The 18,070-nt window shown below is 36.3% G+C and overlaps 1 protein-coding gene across 1 annotated transcript; it reads right to left on the reverse strand.

Moving 5' to 3' along the window:
* Nucleotides 1-1,756: 1,756 nt before the first annotated feature.
* On the reverse strand, nt 1,757-16,269 carry PTPDC1 (protein tyrosine phosphatase domain containing 1). The gene is made up of 10 exons (XM_082322362.1): nt 16,081-16,269; nt 12,891-12,983; nt 9,991-10,162; nt 9,105-9,185; nt 8,764-8,882; nt 7,855-7,992; nt 5,958-7,168; nt 5,067-5,252; nt 3,004-3,114; nt 1,757-2,181 (listed from the first exon to the last, which is right to left on the reverse strand). The coding sequence occupies exons 1-10, from the start codon at nt 16,172-16,174 to the stop codon at nt 2,065-2,067; spliced, it is 2,322 nt and encodes a 773-aa protein (XP_082178488.1). The 5' UTR covers nt 16,175-16,269; the 3' UTR covers nt 1,757-2,064.
* Between the last annotated feature and the right edge of the window lie 1,801 nt (nt 16,270-18,070).

Genomic DNA, 18,070 nt, shown 5'->3' on the forward strand with positions numbered 1-18,070 from the left:
AATTTCCTGGAAGGACAGAGAAGGCAGTACATGCTAGCTGGGGTCCCCCTGTCCCATCCTGCCACTAGCTCATGGCCATTTTGCTGCAGCAGGATTAGGTGATGGAGTGTCAGCATGACAAGGCAGCACTTCTGATGAGCGTGAAGAGAAATCTGCCCACACATAACCCACAGCTGCAAAGCTGTCACACAAAGCTGTGAGTCAGCTTTAGTGCATAAGGATGTGATAAGGAAAAGAAGAATTTGCTATTTAAGCATTTACATTACCCAGGTCACAAACTAATTAATAGGCTGCTGCTAAAGTTTGTAGGTTTGATTATTCATTTAGATGGTTATTTTTGTTTTTTCCCATGATGGATTCAATCAGATGTGGTGGCCAGTTTGGCCATAATTACAACCACATTTGTCAGTGAACCAAAAAATTTACTAAATAAAAAAGCACCCAGTCCTACAATATCCATTTACATGGACTGTGTGTAGGTAATTTTTCAAATGTCAACACCTGACATTAACTTCAGAAAAATTATTCTAGCTGGATCTAATGATATGTGAAAGTCCTTGTTAATTATACGACTTTAAACAATGTTGAGCTGCTTTCTATACCCCAAGTGTATAATACCAGGAATTGGCGCTAGCTATTTGGAGCTGTTAACTTTAGTAAACTGAAATAATTTCTTGGCAAACTAAGACACCTGCAAATGCATCTTAGTATTCCCAAGTCTGACTGCTAAGGTATGCTGGCTAACGTTAAACTGCTTGTTATGTTGCATTGCTTCTTTACAAAGCTGCTTTTGTGTACATGATTCATACGCAATATTTTACTTTCAAGTGTGCTTACTTTAGGATGACTCTGCCAAAGTACTTGTTTGGATCTGAATTTGATATATAATCATCTAACAGTTGAAGCATGTATAATTTTTACATATTTTAAACTGGTCTATTTTTAACTCTAAATATTAGTCATTTACAGTACCGAATAAAAATATTTTGAAAACAACAGATTCTTGTTTAACTACTTAAATATATCAAACTGGATAAATTGTTAATCCTGCAAACTGGCATTCCAGTCCAAATCCTAAGGCTGTAATCAAAAACTGCAGTTATGATGATATCCCAGTTGTTTCTATCTTATTAGATAAAAATGCCTCTACAAAGTGTATTGCAGATAATAAGATTTTCATTGATTATTTTTTAGTATTATTATGTTACACTTATTTATGCAAGTTTTTGCTGAACTTAAGTGCAGACAGAATTATATCCTTATTAAGGTTTGATAATTAAGTGTTTCTCACTTAAAGTAAGATCTATAGAAGTTTAGCTAATAAGGCGAAATTTTACTCTTATTCAAAGCACTTAAAATGCCACAATCAACTTTCTGCTAAAAACGCTTTAAAGCTTTCTTAGCCAAAAAAGTCTAATTTAAGGCCTTGATAACTTAATACTCCATACACTTAATGTATTTCTCTACTGCAACACCTTTTAGAAACATATTGGTGACAAGTATTTAAGAGATCTAAAGGAAAAAATAACCTGCTGTCAATAGTAGACATCAAGATCTGTTCACTATTACTCTTAGTCTTATTTTAAAATTTCTGAAAGGAAAAGGAGTTTATAAGTTCAGTCAATATTTATTTTCTGCAAAGTAAAATCAAATAACATTAATGTAAGCATATGTAATACATAAATATTAACTCAATCCACTAAACCTTTGTGTACCATGGCACTGAACTTATGGCAATCGTGTAACTTGAAAATAATGTTGTTTGCCAATGACAGAGGTTTCTAAATCAATAAGTACATTTGAAAACAAGAGAACAGTTCACAATATAAAAGCATAGTACCTGAAACAAAATGCTACAGTACGGTCACACAGGAGCTGTTCTTTAGAATCATGTAAATAAAACAATTGTCACTAAAACTCCCTCTAAAAAAATAAAATGCTTTGTTAATAACTACTGTCACCTAAAGTTAGGTAAATCATGCCGGATAGCACAGAATATGGTAGCTGGAAAATGCAAAATAATTTGGTAGGCCCACCTAATTCTTCGGCATAGCTGTGCAGAAATCAAGAGGGATTCTCTTTTCCTTCCTTAAGCCTTTTTCTTTTTTCTTCCAGTGTTTGTTTAAATATTTTTTTCAAGGTATTGTAAACATACGGTCCATTTTCAGAATCGAAGCTTGTCTAATAAAAGGGAGAAATTTAAGTTCAGTTGTTAAATAGATGTCATACAGCAAAATGCAAAGTAGATGACCAACATTTAAAAACAAATTAGTTTTAAGAGTTATCAGAGAAAGTATGTGTTTCACGATGGAGTATTTAATGCTAAGTATTTTCAATTTTATGCTGACTAGACATTGGAACAAACTAGTAGAAGGAGAAATGTCATGATTGTTTTAACAGGTGACATGTCTATAGATTTACAAGAGATTAGGAAGCAGTATGATGAACATTCTGTTCAAATAATTTCACCTGCTGAATCTGAGAAGAAAGCAGCTCTGAGCTGAGCAATAGCAAGCATAACCTGTCACTGTTATTAAATGATTGCAAAAGCAGAAGTTATCTATGCAACCCTATATTAAGGGCCCAAAACATAACTGAATTGCAATGTAATTTCAGAAAACTATTTAATCTGATGGAAAGACTCCAAGTGGTACAGAATCTACCAAAGCCTTTGGTAAACTACTCCCAGTGACTAATTATTCTCACCACTTAAAAATTATCTTTTCCCTAATTTGAAGAAGTCCATGAATTGGCAGTGATCCAGAAATAGAAAAGTTAGACTAAAGGATTAAGGCTGTAGTGACAGAATTTAATTTTGTTGAGAATATTTCCTACCCTTTGGTAGGCTGATTATTATAAAATGTAAATGCTGAAACAGATAAGCATGAGTACACTAAGTGTTAAAGTATTACTGTAACTTTTCTCACAGAGGCCTGCTATGTTGATTCATCCTTCATGATTTAAAACAAATAAATACAATGCCATGGACAAACAGTTACTTGCCTTAGTGAAAGCTTTAATAGCACGAGCAAGTAAGGCCTCCTCCACATCAGCTGGTAGCATTTGCAAGTTCACCACACAGTGTAAAATACAAAGGATAGTCTGACACTGTTCCTGGTGGGTAAAAGGAACAGCAGCTTATTAGAAGAAATATTTTCATGAAAAACATTTAACTTTCAGGTTTTGTTAATTGCTGTTTAAATATCAGGCTGTGTCTTCCTGTATTGAAACCTTCAGGTGTAGGAGTTGGGGAGGGAATTTTCACAAGCCTACAGAGCCTCTACATAACTACTTCAGTCATGATGGGAGAAACTCTTCTCTTTTAGTGTACCACAAGCTGCTCTGGAAATTTCTAGGAGGTCAGGTGTGCATCTGGAGACTTATTTTTCAAGGTCCCCTATACGAATAGTAGCATTCATGTGAATTGCAATAGAAAAAGTGAGATTTGATCTTTTCAGCCCGAAATGCTATGCATGGTCAGGGCTCTTTCCCCAACTACCATAGGATGATCTGCATCCCTCTCTGTCCTACCAAGTCTCCTTCACCATTGAAGGAAGCTTGCAGAAAGACACCTGGGCAGTGCTAGCAAGGATGCATAAAGGGAGCAACAGTATCTTTGTGGCTGCTAGTTCCCATCCCTTTTCCAAGGGAGACAGATCTCCACACTGGCAGGTCACTTAACAGTGAAAATTATATTAAAACTTGAGGGATTTCTAGGAAGAGCAGCTAAATATGCAGCAGTACATATAGGGGGCTGACTGGCTGGAGAGCAGATTAGCAGGAAAGAACTTGGGTGTCCCAGTGCATACAAAGTTGAACATGAGCTGGCAACAGGCCCTTGCGGTAAAGGCAGCTTAAAAGCATCCTGGGTTGCATTAGACAGAGAGTTGCCAGCAGGTCAATGGAGGTGACACATCCAGAGTGCTGGGTCCAGCTCTGGGCTCCTTGGTACAAGAAGGACATCAACATACTAGAACTGGTTCAGCGAGGGGCCACAAAGATGATTAAGGGACTGGAGCATCTGTCATACAAGCAACCTGCTCTAGTTGGCTTTATTTTGAGGAGAGCAGTTGGACTAGAAGATACCCAGAGGTCCCTGCCAACTCAACTATTCTGTGATTCTGAAATAATATAGGATAAGATAAGCTAAGACAAAATTATTAACTGTCAAGCAGTTATTTTTTATTTAATACAAATAGAAAGTTAAAACTCTGATAGAGTGGAAGAATGCTTCAGGAAGAAATATGACGTTTTCAGATGAACTCGGGAATTGTGAATGTCATGGCATGAAGATGGCAACTGCACATAAAGTTCTGACACCCTACTGATTAGAAGCTATATTCTTGGATATCTGGAGGCTGTTAAAAGGGGCTCTATTTTCTTCATAAATACTTCGGAAACAAAGAATTCCTGAAGAATTAGGAAATTAATTTGTCTAATTAAGAGATCAAGAATAGAGAAAATTTTTTTGTGATTTACCTCACATCTAGCCCTTTGGAGAAAGCACAATTAAACAGTTTGGATCAGAAGTACCTGTTTTTCATAGGAATTTCAGAATACAGATGGCCACAGTTCTGACTTATGTAGAAGAATTTGGCCTGGCTTCTGATTTCTTGAATTGGCAAATTCTTCCTATTCCTTGCCCCAGCTCTTCCAAAGCTGATGGATTAACATGTTTGCACAGCAATTATGACAACCATTAAGCAGAGCTGCAACATGTGACATTAACGAAAGCCATACATCGAGTCACAGAGAAAAGGTTTCTCATCTTTGCCTGTGGATCTCAAACTGCAGAATTTGCAGGGAAATATGCTGAAGTTGAGCTTCTACTGAATGGTGTTCAAAGACAGTATCTGGTATTTTCCTTATAATATTCATCATCATAGTATTGATTACAACTCATACTATTCAATACCAAAATAATCCTCGTTCTGATTTTTAAAGAGATTGAAGCTGCCTTTTAGAAGTGCAATTCCCTTGCCTAAAGGCCATAAATGAATAGTTTAACACACATTAACAAAATGTACGTGGCAGTTAAAGAATGAATTGGCATATATAATATCTACCTTTCTCAGTAAGTAAAGTGCATCCTGTGATTCTGTGCATTTTTTTGCCAGCATGTCAATATCATCTTTGGATATAATAGGTTCTTTCAACTGCTCTATCCAGGACCACATCAAGCTACAGAGGATAAAAGGATCTCTCTCGGTACAGATTTTATCCCAAGCTCCATCTCGAGAATTCAGTTCTTTCTTAAGAAAAACAAAACAAAACAAAACTGAAAATGCATCATCTATTTACATTTGCTAACATTCTCTTTGACTGTAGCAGTACTTGGCTGCTTACATTCCAACAAAAAAAGACTTCAGAGTTATTAAAAAAATATTTCTAGGTTTTTTCCAAAGCATCAACATTAATCAGCAGTAATACAAGTGATTCTTTAAAACAGAAGGATGACACAAACAGTGCAGCTCAGAACCTCCCAATTATCCACTAGAATACATAAAACAGCTTTGGATTCCAACTTCAAAGAAAATGTTGCTAGGAGGATTTAGTTTTGAGGATAAGCAGTTAGTTAAGTTTCTACTAAATTATTTTACTTTTACACACAGAATCCTCTGATTAGTTCTAAGAAAGCACTGATTAAAAACAACACAGCTCTACCTTAAAATCTGTAGTACTTTTATGCCACCAGCATCCAAGTTACAACCACAGATAATTGCATCAATTTTCCTTAGTTAGTAAAATGAATTAACACAATGAGAAACAATGTTCTAATCTCCTGCTAGAGACCAAAATTTGTATGTGCGTTTTGCTTGCTTTTGAAAGAACTGGCCCATAACTGACAAATACAATCATTTACTGAACCACAGCACATGGTGGCATTTTTGCCATTCTAGGAATTAACCTAGGTGAAATATGCAGAGCCCATAACATTGAATCAAGCTAAAAATTACCTGCCACATTTCTACCTTCTGCTTCACTTCATCCTCTCCCAGAAATTCATTTATACCTGCAAGTGCTTTTGCTGCCAGAACTCTTCGGGCTTCCAAACTTAATTCTGACTGCAGAACAATGTGTGGAATTGCCTCTGACACATCTTTGCTACCTTGGCTTTCATATCCAGTGGAAAAGTTCACTTTAGAAGAAGAAGAAGAATCAGAGTCTTCGGAGACATAGACTCTTCTGCTATACATATTAGTCTTGCAGTCTTTTCTATGACCAATCTCATCATTGGTAAAATTATGCCTTGGCATTCCAGGTTCCCTGGTATTGTGGATAGATGCTAGACCTGAAGAAAAGGTTCTGCTGCGCTGTACTTCTTTGGTAGAGTTCCTTCTGTGATAAAGTGAGGATCCATCTTTTCGTCCATCCAAATTAAATTTACCTTGACTCCAGAACATACATGTATTACGCACTAACACTTCTTTGTTTAAATCCAACTGTGGCTTTTGTTTGCCTGTGGCAGAACATTCCTCACCGCTGTTCTGCTTAAGTTTGTTGCACGGTAATATCTGAGCAGGTACTGTCCACACGGTTTCTCCTTGTTCTAAAAGAAACTCAGTTCTCCTTAAATCTGACTCACTATAGCTTAGACGCCTTTTCAGATGAGTAAGAGGCTGAAGGCATTCGACATTCCTTCTTTTCCAAAGAGGATCACATTCATGTCCCAGGGAGAAAAGAGAATCCTGGGTCTCGAAAGTGGACAAGTGGGGGTGAGAGGAGTCCGACGTATCACTGTCCTGCCTTGTGAGTTCTCTATCTAGCTGTGTGGACACCAACTGAGAAACAGTCTTTTCAATTTCAGCTGAAAGATCTGGTATATCTAACAATTCTGCCTCTATCACTTGTCTGTTTTCAGCCAAGTCTAGCAACAATTTGCAAACTAGATTAATAAGTTTTGGCACATGTTTGAGATGTCTACTCTCATAACCATGGAGCAGATGTCTCTGACGGGTCAGGTACTGGGACAGTGTCACTGTGTGTGCCTTGGGCTCACAGCATGCAAATACATTTCTCAGAGGAACCAAAAACTGAGTGAATTCTCTGATGCATAATAACTGCCCTCTAGTCTGAATAGAATTAGGCCTTTTTGCTCTGACAAAAAGAATTGCTTGATCAGCACTCATTCTTGTTGCAAAAACTAAGTAGCAAGCTATTAGAACACCTGGAAAATATGAAGACAAGCATTAGTTGAAGAACTATCAGACTAAACCAAATACTCAGTGGAACTACAGGATAAAAATTAATATAGGTAAAGATACAGGCTTTATGCCCTCTATTATGTGATGCTGTTACCTAAGTATAATTGCATTTGTTGGACCACATGATAGTAAACCCATTCCCACTATACTTTCAGTGAGAGCTAGTTTCTCACCACAGCATCTCTAGGAGTTTCATCATTTGTGAACACAGGAGCAATGGTGGCTTCTACAGGAAGGACATAGGCAAAAAAGTCTTGAAAGAAGTAAATGAAATTTTATCTGCTCTACCAAATCCACCTGATCTAACAATGAGTGGCAGGTTTGTAAACACGTAATAAATATTGGACAATGAAGTGTACTAGGTGAATTTTTCCCATCAAAAAGAAGCTGTCCCATTTGAATGTAACAGGGAATTATTATACAGATTCAAAAATTTTCTAACCTTACAGGTTTCTGTTTTTAATATACTAAAACTGATCTCCTCTAGCCATTCAAATAATTTCCACAAATTTGTTTAGTATTTTTAACCATTTTATAGATGTACATCTTGCAATGGTAAAGAATCTAAACAAATTATTAATAATTTATAAAGGGACTGTTTTGCATTTTTAGAAAAACAATTCTGTTGATCTTGCAGTAGAGCACATACCTGTCCGACCAAGTCCTGCGTGACAATGAACAGCTACCCTCCCTTCCTGCAAGGCGAAAGCCATGACTTTTACCATATCAAGTATAGTAGTGAGAGATGCCACTCCGTAATCCTTCCATCCAAAATTATAAAAATAAACTAAAATTAAAAAAGAGAGTTATTTTCTGCCATACCAAATGTGAAATTTTCAGTACTATATACAGAGAAGAGCTGACTAATAATAAATGATAATACTAAAATTGCATAATGGATCTTAGAATCTGACTACATATTGTTTGCAAGAGATTATTTTCCCATTTCAGTGTACGCTTGCTATTGAAATTTGATAACTACATGAAGCTAGCAAAGATTTGTCAAACTGAAGTTCAGCTAGAATGTAAAAGGTGTAACAAAACTGAGCGATTCATACAAAAATTACTGAGCTATATATAGGTAGAGGGTAATTTTTTCTTTTTATAAATAAAAGCACTTCAGTCAAAAGCTGTTTCTTACAGAGAGGCACTTTTTCTCATCTCACTGTAATACAAAAAATACAAAAATATTGTCAATACAAATGTCCTCAAATGAAATAACCTTTTATAGTCTAGATAAGAAAACATGAGTTGTACCAGAATTTGAAACACTGTTAATGTTTTATACATTTGTGAACTCAGCAGAAAAAGAAAAATTTAACTAGCTGTTGTTCTTTATTCTAAACATCTGAACATAAACCCTCCATCTCACTCTACATATATACGATCTTCAATAATGTTATTCACTCTTGATTATATTTGCGAAGTTTCATGTTTACATCCCATTTTGTGCAACGTTTCTTACGTAGCTGCTTTTAACACACAAGAATTCAAGTAAAAATATCTTTAAGTGTCAAAATCAATAATTAATGAGGAACAGCAGCAGGAGTGAACTTACTTCCAGCCTCCATAAAAGCTTCAGGAAGGTAGGTGAAACCGCTTTCTTGTTCCAGTGGATTGCCACAGCTTGCATGCTCCCCAGGACGCTGAAGGTTAATTATGGTTTTTATGCCACATCTTAAGGAAGGAATAGATGAGTCAAAGTACTATATGCAGCCAAAATCTCATTACCCTTTATTTTCTGAAACATACATGTATTCTTAGTGGAGAATAAATCTTTACCTCTGTATCATTAAAATGAAAGGATCTTTATCAACAATCCAAATCTATGTTGAAAGAGAAAATGGATCAGGAATTACACTAGTAACACCTACAATAAATAATGACTAAATTTGTTACCTTTCAAACTGTTCAATAATGTTGTACTTTTCAATTAATTCTGTTGAGGGTCGAGCCATAGCCAGTATGTTGTCTGTTATCCTGAGAAATTAGAAAAGTAGATAATAATGTTGTTATTAATAATTCCCCAGGTATAAATCTACCAAAATAAGAATACTATGTTATATTCAAGAAAGATAGAAATACCTTGCTGATTAACTAGAATTGATTTTTCAAAAAATTCTACTACCATATAATGTTAGTGATAAATCTTGTTAAGCTGATACAGTTACGACATATCAAAAGACAGTTCCAATTACTGGAACTGTTTAAATGCCAGGCCAATGAACATATTAAAAATTCCTTTGAATAGAAATCTGGACTCAGACCTCTGTTTGGCCCTTTAAGGTTTGTATGCTGCTAAATAGCATTTGCTGTTACAAAAAAATCAGTAAGAATGTAAAGATACATTTCATGTGAATCTTACTGCATAGGAATATGCTTTTGAACAAATACCTTACATTATTTCATCCTCAGTAAATGTTTTTATTTTTAAATTCTATTATGAACACATTTTAATTAATTTGCATTTTAAACCTAAGAAAGAACTGTCTATAACCCAGAATATTTTTTTCATAATTCATGACAGATAGCTATTTATTCTTTTGGATCTGAACCAAACTTATTGTAAGTCAACAGAAATCTTTCATCATCTTGACTGGGCTATGTACAATGGCCATTATGGTTTACTGTTAAGTTGTAATTCCGAATCAAGCTATCATTATGTTTTATACTTAACTTAGCAGTAGCTGATTTAAAAAAAACTCATTATTTTCCTTTGAATTCTCTCTGTTAATAAATACAACTGGTGCAGTTACATTTAGTGAGAGTAAATGCTGCTTATTACCAAGAAGAGTAGAGCCCTTTAATGGCTTGCTCCTGGTCACTCCATCGAGCTGGGTTTTCATACTTGCAAGCACGTCCACCACATGCCATTGAGCACTGCATGTGACCAGGAATGACATGGCGAAGGCGCTCCCCTACTTTAGTGTATTTTGCTGTCGGGCGCATTGAACTTCCTAGAACACAGGCAAAAATAGATTTAGTAAGAAAGCTTAGAAATTCATCTCCACCTTAAAAGTATCAGTTCAACCTTAAACTGATGAAGTTACAAACAGCATAAATATATGGAATATATATTTAAGGCTCATCTTTCAACACAGACTTAAAGTAAGGATTCTGAGGGGGAAAAATTGCTTGCATTACTGCAGAAGTTGTTTTTTCTAACAGTAACTTTGGTTTTTCTGATGAAGTTAGAGGTGTGTGATATCCTTTGCAACAGAAGAAAATGTCACAGTCCTCTTCCACCTGAAATTGAGAATACTTAGCCATATACTTGGTGAATGTGTGAACATGTGCTTCTATTTTACCTGTTCTTTAGAACTGAGCTGTTAGAGTGAAAAGCATATATTAATCCTTGAATAAGGAATCAGTGAACAAAACATAAAATACAGGAAAAAATTTAAAACCCAGTATTTTATGCATATATATAAAATATAGTTAACAAAAGTATATTAATTTAACACCAAGAAAAAAGTACCCAAACTACCAACAGTCTTAATGAAAAGTACTTTACTTTTTTTTTCAGGAAAAGTTGCATCCAGCTCCTCAGGGCTCAGAGACGATACCGCCACCATAACCCGGTGAGTCGATGATGAGAGTACCTCTACAACTGAGCTCCGGCGCCTCTGGATTATGCGAAGAAGGGGATCAGAGGAAGAATGCCTCCGACCTTGGAAAAAGTTGCTAAAAATACTCACTGCCGAACGCCTTCGGGGTGAACCCTGCATGACTGACCAGCCCCAGCTACCGTCTAGGAAGGCTGCTGGGGACACACTGGTAGGAAATCCAAGTTGCTCAGCGCTGAAGTTGCAGAGAGCTGTGCATCCTTCTGAATGCTGCAGCAGCTAGTCAGCATGGGCTGAGCTGTCTCCATAGTAACTAACAATGAAGGTGCTGCTGCCAGCTATCCTTGGGGCCGCTCCATTCTATAGGAATTGAGTCTGTTTGGGACAAACTGTTCCGCTGTCTGATGAAAATAGTTGCATTTCAAGTAGATAATTTTGAAAACGGACTGGGAACAACCAAAACATTTTCCATAAACAATGTGAGTATTTAGTTAGTTGTAAATAACATGCATTCAGCACTCACTAAGACACAAAATACTAGATTCAAAAGAACAATCAAAATGTAGCTGGAGGCTCTGCTTCCTGAGAAATCTCTAACTACATTATACTCCCCCACCTCTTGGTTTAACATTCCACAACCACCTCTCCTCCTCCACTTAGTTGCTCCAAAATGCATTGTTTTGCTCTGTAATGATTGGGATTAGTGTGTTCCTAATGAAATGGTTCAGTACATAATGAATTGTAGACTGTTCGCTCTGCACCATTCATATCTTCTAACAAAACACAATTTGTTATTCAAAACAAAAGGCTTATTTTTTTTCAGGGCACAGCTTTTTATTAAGCAAAGCTGTTAGCCCTACAGACTGAGATAAAGCAGATTATGGGGAGGAGAAGATGTATCAGTTGAGTGCTTTAGGCTTTTGTAGGTAGATATTAGGTGGCAAATTGCTTCCTACTGCTTCCAGTGTGCTAAGAAGGAGAATGAGCTGGCCAGAAAGACAGCAACACTCTCAAAATGACAAAATTGTCATGCAACTATGTGGAGAACAACTAGAGCAATATAAAAAAACTTTGTCATCCCATTGTCTGTGCATTAGACTGCACGTTAAAGAGAAAGACTGGGGAAATCAAGAAAATCCACCATAACTTTGTTCAATATGCAAATTAATCCCACTACATTTTCCTAAAGCTATATACTATCTTCAGTCGGTGTTTCTTTTTGTACTACAAAAACAGTAACTCTTACAGAGGAATTTGCATAAGAGAAAGCTCTCTTTGATAAAAATTCATCAGGTAAAAATCTACTGTTTCTTCTAGGTACTGAACAGGAATTGAGTGACTGAATTTTGAATACTGCACCCCAGCTCTTAAGGAGACGTGGTAAGGTTTGCTGTAGATACCAGGCCTGAAACATCAGTAGTGATGTCGTATGAGAAAATGAAAATGTAAAGCTGACTCTGTTAGCTGATGCCTCAAAACTTGGACTATTCTAATTCAGCAACAAAGCTGATATCAAGAGGTGAGGAAATATTTAAATATGCTTTTATTTGGGGGGTTGGATGGAAGACAAAGGAGATGAAAAAGGCTATTTCAAGTGCTACTTATATCCAAGAAACATGAAAAATGTTTTATAATTAATTATACTGCTTTCTTATATTTAATTCTTTTTTTCCTTCTCTTCCCAGAAAGTTTTCTTCAGTATATATCAAATGATAGTGGAGCCAGAAATGAGCAAAATAAAATGCTGCACATCATTATTTTCCTACTGAATCTAGCAGGATTTTCAAGTACTCAACCAAAATAGTAAGAAAGAATTACATCCTATAAGAGTTTAAATACTTTATTAGAAAGGGGAGTTTTGTTGAAGGTGTGTTTGTATTTTCAGAGAGCTAGTTAGTTATTCTCTCTCAATTAAGAGAACTAACAAGATGAAAGCTACAGAAAAGCTCAACATATTAACACATTGTGGTGATGATAAAGTTTCATTTTTTTGTAGACATTTTATGTTTATAATTGGGGATAATATTTCTGGGGTTTTTAATTTTCTATGGAAAATACTTTTTTTTTATAATTTCTCTAAGCACTTTTTATGAATGGCATACCAGAGAAAAATTGTTACCTGAACTCATATTTGCCAGATATAGACTGCTCTCTAGCAATGAAGAATATGGTAGTTCATTTTGCAGCAAAACTCCTGCAGCCATTGCAGTACCTGTTGAAACAGTAATATGGTTGCTGAAAATCTACAACAGAAGCTCAAAAATGCAAAATAAAGCTGAGTACCTGGGACCTGGTTATAGAGTTGTCCAAGGCTTAAGATTTGGGCAGTCAGACATTGACTGTACTTTCTTTTGGGTGTGCAGTCATGTTAAAATTCAACAGCTTCACTGTCTGTCCTAGCAATTAAAAGTTTAGTTGATTGTGTGCTTCAAACTCTAGAGTTTGGCTGATTATGTACTTTATAACTGTATATTTTTTATGGACAGGAATCACTCAACTAAAAGCATTTAATGTAATGCCATCCTGATTTTCTCAAATTCTTAAAAGTAAACATACAACCAGAGATCTCAAACTGAAATCTCGCAAGGGGCGGTTTCAGCAAAGCTAATAATATCATAATGGCAACACAATTTCTAGATGACACCATTTATAATTTTAGTTGATACTTGCCAAACAGACTGTCCACAAGCTATATGCCTTCTCTGCTCTCTTCCCTCCACTCCTTGTTTTTAGTCTGTTGGCAATTTTGAAGTCAAGTATATGACAATTCTCCTCTAACAAGAAAACTGAACACAAGTGTCTGTCTAAGCAGAAAACAGTTTTTTCTCATGCTTTAATATATTTCTAATACTAGGTAAGTCCTGCTCTGAAGACCTTCTTTCTGACAAAAAGAAAGCTAAAGGAAAGCTGTAAATGTGAACATATTAATCAGTCACTGTGATGTTTAAATAAACCATTTACATGAATCTCGAGTAGAAATTCTTAAATTCTTACCCAGTATGAGATTACCATTCTGTTTCTCTTATCTCTATAGGAAAATAGTTGCAAGTATAACAAAAAAGCATTTTTTAATACCAAACTAAGTATGTCTCTGCTGTACGTATAACTACAGAAACTTTACTAAATAGACAAACCTTAGGTCCCCAATTCTGCAAAACCAGTATTAGGATTCATTAGCATAAATAGTGTTTTAAAAGATAGATTTGCTAAAAAAAAGTAAAAAAGTAGCATTGCGGGGATTAGGTTGTATAACAGTCCTGTGTTGTGTTCAAGTGTGGTGTTAACTGCTTGCTGTTCATTGTCCACCTTTTCTCTGTAATTCTGCATAATCGTTTTTAAAGTAAATCTTTAAATATATTCAAATAGAATTTCATTCATTCAGATATTACATTATCTACCACATACTTGAATAAATTATTCTTCCAACAATGCTAGTGGACTATTCCAGAAAGTCACCTAGTGCGGCTCCGTCCTTTTCAAGATGCTTAAAGGTGGGAACAGAATATACATACACATTGTCCCACTCTACTTTGCACTGGTGCGGCCTCATCTTGAGTACTGTGTGCAGTTTGGGGCACCACAGTATAAAAAGGATACGAAGCTACTAGAGAGTGTCCAGAGGAGAGCTATGAAGATGATGAAGGGTTTAGAAGGGAAGCCGTATGAGGAGTGGCTGAAGTCCCTTGGTCTGTTCAGCTTGGAGGAGACTGAGGGGAGACCCCATCACAGTCTACAGCTTCTTCACAAGGTGAAGAGGAGGCGCAGGTACTGATCTCTTCTCCCTGGTGACCAATGGTAGGACCAGAGGGAACGGCAGGACGATATGCCAGGGGAGGTTTAGGTTGGATATTAGGAAAAGGTTCTTCACTCAGAGGCTGGTGGAGCACTGGAACAGGCTCCCCAGGGAGGTGGTCACAGCACCAAGCCTGACAATATTCAAGAAGCATTTGGACAACGCCTGCAGACATATGGTGTGAATTTCGGGGTTGTCCTATGCAGGGACAGGAGTTGGACTCGATGATCCTTGTGGGTCCCTTCCAACTCAGGACATTCTATGATTCTATGATTAATAATCCTTTAATACTGCTCTATCAGTCACCTCAAAAAGATGAGAATGACATTTGTTTGTGAAAACAAAGGCCAAAAGGCCTTTTGAAACTTCAGTGATGCTCATAAACACATTTCTAATGTAAATATATTAATAAGAATATGAATTAAGATGAATCTTAATAAAGATTAAAGAGTATCCGGAGCATTTTGTACTTAGCTACTTGACCATCTGACTCTGCACTTTTAAAAGTCAATCCTTTAATAAATAGGCAGGAGTACTTGCATATAATTGCCTTGTATTTGGAGAAGCTCCAAAACCTCTATTTTTTTTCCAGTGGACTTTGAAATCAGTAAGGGACGGCTTTCATGATCAGCGGAAAACTTTGCAGCTGAAGAAATAACTTTATTTTATCCCCAGAAATTCTTTTATCCCCAGAAATTCTTTTCAGAGTTAACAGAGTTGAATTAACAAAAATTGTTGTTTTCTATTTCTCAGAAAGTTCTCTTAAAAAATCATAATAGCTTGTCCAGATAACATACAAGCATTTGAAAAAGACATGTCTCATCATATGGGCAGCAGAATTACCACCAGTATGACTATTTAGTTCTCCTATTTCCTTGTACTCAAGTGTTAGAAAAAATGAGATTAAATACGAGAGATATTTCTATCGTCTACAACTATTTTCCCTTTTCTTTGCTTTTAAACCAGAATTCAGGCTGACAAGGACTCTTAACTGAAAAGGGAAGAGATGGAGATTAATGCAGAAGCTAATATACCTACAGTATCACAAAATACTAGCAAGATTGTTCTAAACGGCAGAGATAAACAATGTGTTTATTTGCTGTGTAACAAATTAAACCTCCCTCAATTTTATTTCAGAAGATATACCAAATCCATATTTCCTGTTCCGTATAACCAGGCAGTTCCAACTGACTTAAATATTTTGTCTGCATGCCTTTCAGTTTGCTAAATTTACTTCCTGAAAGGTGTTTTGGATTGCACAGTGTGATCAATATGAGTAATTCCCTTATATTTATTTCTGAAAAAAAGTTAAGTAAGACTGCAACAAATCACTTTACAGAGTTATATTGCACTCCCTCAAACAGATGTAAAATGTTGTAATTTGGGACAGGAAGTACTATTTCAGTGTTGATGTTACTAGAGAGGGGTATTACGTTCCTGCACAGATAAAAGGAGTGTTAAAAGTAAAAATAGTGCTGCATAAAAGAAACAACTCTCTCCTGATTCTTCTACGTACCAGATGTTCTTAGTTTTGAAAAGGTCCTCTTCTGCATTTTGTTCATCACATGAACACTTGATAGATGCTGGAGAAAAAAACAAGCCTGGAGCATTATTCCATGTCACGGTCCTCATTAGCTGTCTGAGGGAACTGGGTCACCTGCCTTGTGGCAATCATGATACCACCTTAATCGGATCTGCTCCATTATCTCTGACATGCACTTCTATTGCCGTGACAGCAAAGAAGGTGGTCTTTTAATCCCTGTTTCCCAATTCAAGAAATGGAACTGTGTCTCAGGTGATGTTCCATCTCTTTATGTTTTATCACAGGAAGCAATGTCATTAAGCATGCATAATCAACATAGGTAATGAAACCAAAACATCGTAAAAATGATGTCTGTGTTGTTGGCTGACTGAAGTAAATAGCAGTACCACATTGCCCAAGGAAACAGGGGTCTCTTGAAATCATGATACACCATCAGTTGTCAAGCACTATGGGGGATATTTCAGGAGGTCCCCTCCATATGTGGATTTTATACTTGTTTTGATGCCTGTGTGTATTGGGGGGGGGGGTGTGTGTGTCCACTTTTGAGCAGGCCAGTTCCTAACAGGAAGGATACAGCATTTTTTTGTTTCCTGTTGGTTGCACTGTTGATTCACTTGTTGCATTTGGTAACATGACAGCTGTCAAGTCCTACTCACTGCTTCATACATGCAGAGAGGTGACTTTCTTGCAGATGAAATAGTATAGGCATGCTGCGCTGTCATAGGTGAGATCACTGTGCTTCCACTTTCTTTTAAGGAGTGAAGCAGCCTCTTGTCCACGTCCATTTCCTCTGGAATAAAAGCACTTCTCTTTGTGAAGTTCCACATTGAATAGTAAAGTGCCATGCAGCAAGTAGGACAACTGGGAGATCAGGGATCCACCATGAAGCAGGTTCTGCAACTAACTGGTGGGCAGATTTACAAAGGAAGAGCATAAAGGAGGTGTACCTTACCGGTTCACACGAGCAGGCTGCAGGATGGACTCAGTGAACTAGCAATGGGGTTAGCAAATTAGCAACTGGATTAGGTGTCACTCTGCCTTGTAACAAACAAGATTCCTTTTTAGTATTTCAGGATCTGGAAATCAGTGGCTTCCAGTCACCAGGCTGAATTTTTGCTCCAGAATGAAATGATAGTGTAAGGAGGACTGTTTACATTTAATGAAGTGGTTAAGAGCTACTAAATTATAACTTGATCTCTAAATTCAGGCTTTAAATCTGATGTTTTAAGATTGGCAGATCATGAGAGTTTTTAAGATAAAAATCTTCTAAAATTGCTGAGACACAGTCACTTCTACAGGAAGCACTGGTAAATGAAATCATGTTTTAAATTACAACAGACTATCTAATTTTAACATTGCCAGGAATAACAAAGCATTTATTTCTAAAGTTCTGTAAAAATTGTAGGTAACTGTTTTTTGTTAAACTGGATTATTACAAATAATGAAACAGAATGCAAAGGTTGTTGTTCTAACGTACATATCAGTAAAAAAGCTCGCTGATAGTAGGTATTTCACAAATACTTAAGCTACAATTAACACAAGTCTTGAAGGCAGTTTTAGCATTGAGCACATATATTTCAGTAGGCACATACCTCAATTCCCTGGGCTTATTTCAAATTTGAAATGTTTACTACCTATAAACAACACCAAAAAATTGGAAAAATAAAATAAACACATAGATATAGGACAGAGAGAAGGCAAGGTAATAATTTAAACAAATTTTCATACAGTTTAGTTATATGTAATTTACACAGCAGAAGAATACTACAGCTGTTGTAAAACTCGAGTTATTTCACTGGGACCACAACTAGAACTGATTTGTTATTTCTATATGTGTTTTTTTCCCTTTGAGAAAAAATATTCCCCATCTGTTTTAGTAAAAGGTGAATGTCATTTAATCATTAAGTTTGATATTTACAAAGGACTGTAACTGCTTTCACGTACAAAAGAGACAAAAAAATAT

The sequence above is a fragment of the Platalea leucorodia genome (genome assembly GCF_965183815.1).
Source record: "Platalea leucorodia genome assembly, chromosome: 9".
Classification (NCBI taxonomy): domain Eukaryota; kingdom Metazoa; phylum Chordata; class Aves; order Pelecaniformes; family Threskiornithidae; genus Platalea; species Platalea leucorodia.

Bases quoted from the DNA above. Each gene is read 5' to 3' on its own strand.
- PTPDC1 (XM_082322362.1), bottom strand. From the start codon at position 16,174: ATGCTCCAGGCTTGTTTTTTTCTCCAGCATCTATCAAGTGTTCATGTG. The intron at 5,253-5,957 runs GTAATTTTTAGC...GTTTTTCTTAAG, and splicing joins AGAAGGTAGAAATGTGGCAG to AAAGAACTGAATTCTCGAGA. The intron at 3,115-5,066 runs GTAGATATTATA...TTTACCCACCAG, and splicing joins CACTTTACTTACTGAGAAAG to GAACAGTGTCAGACTATCCT.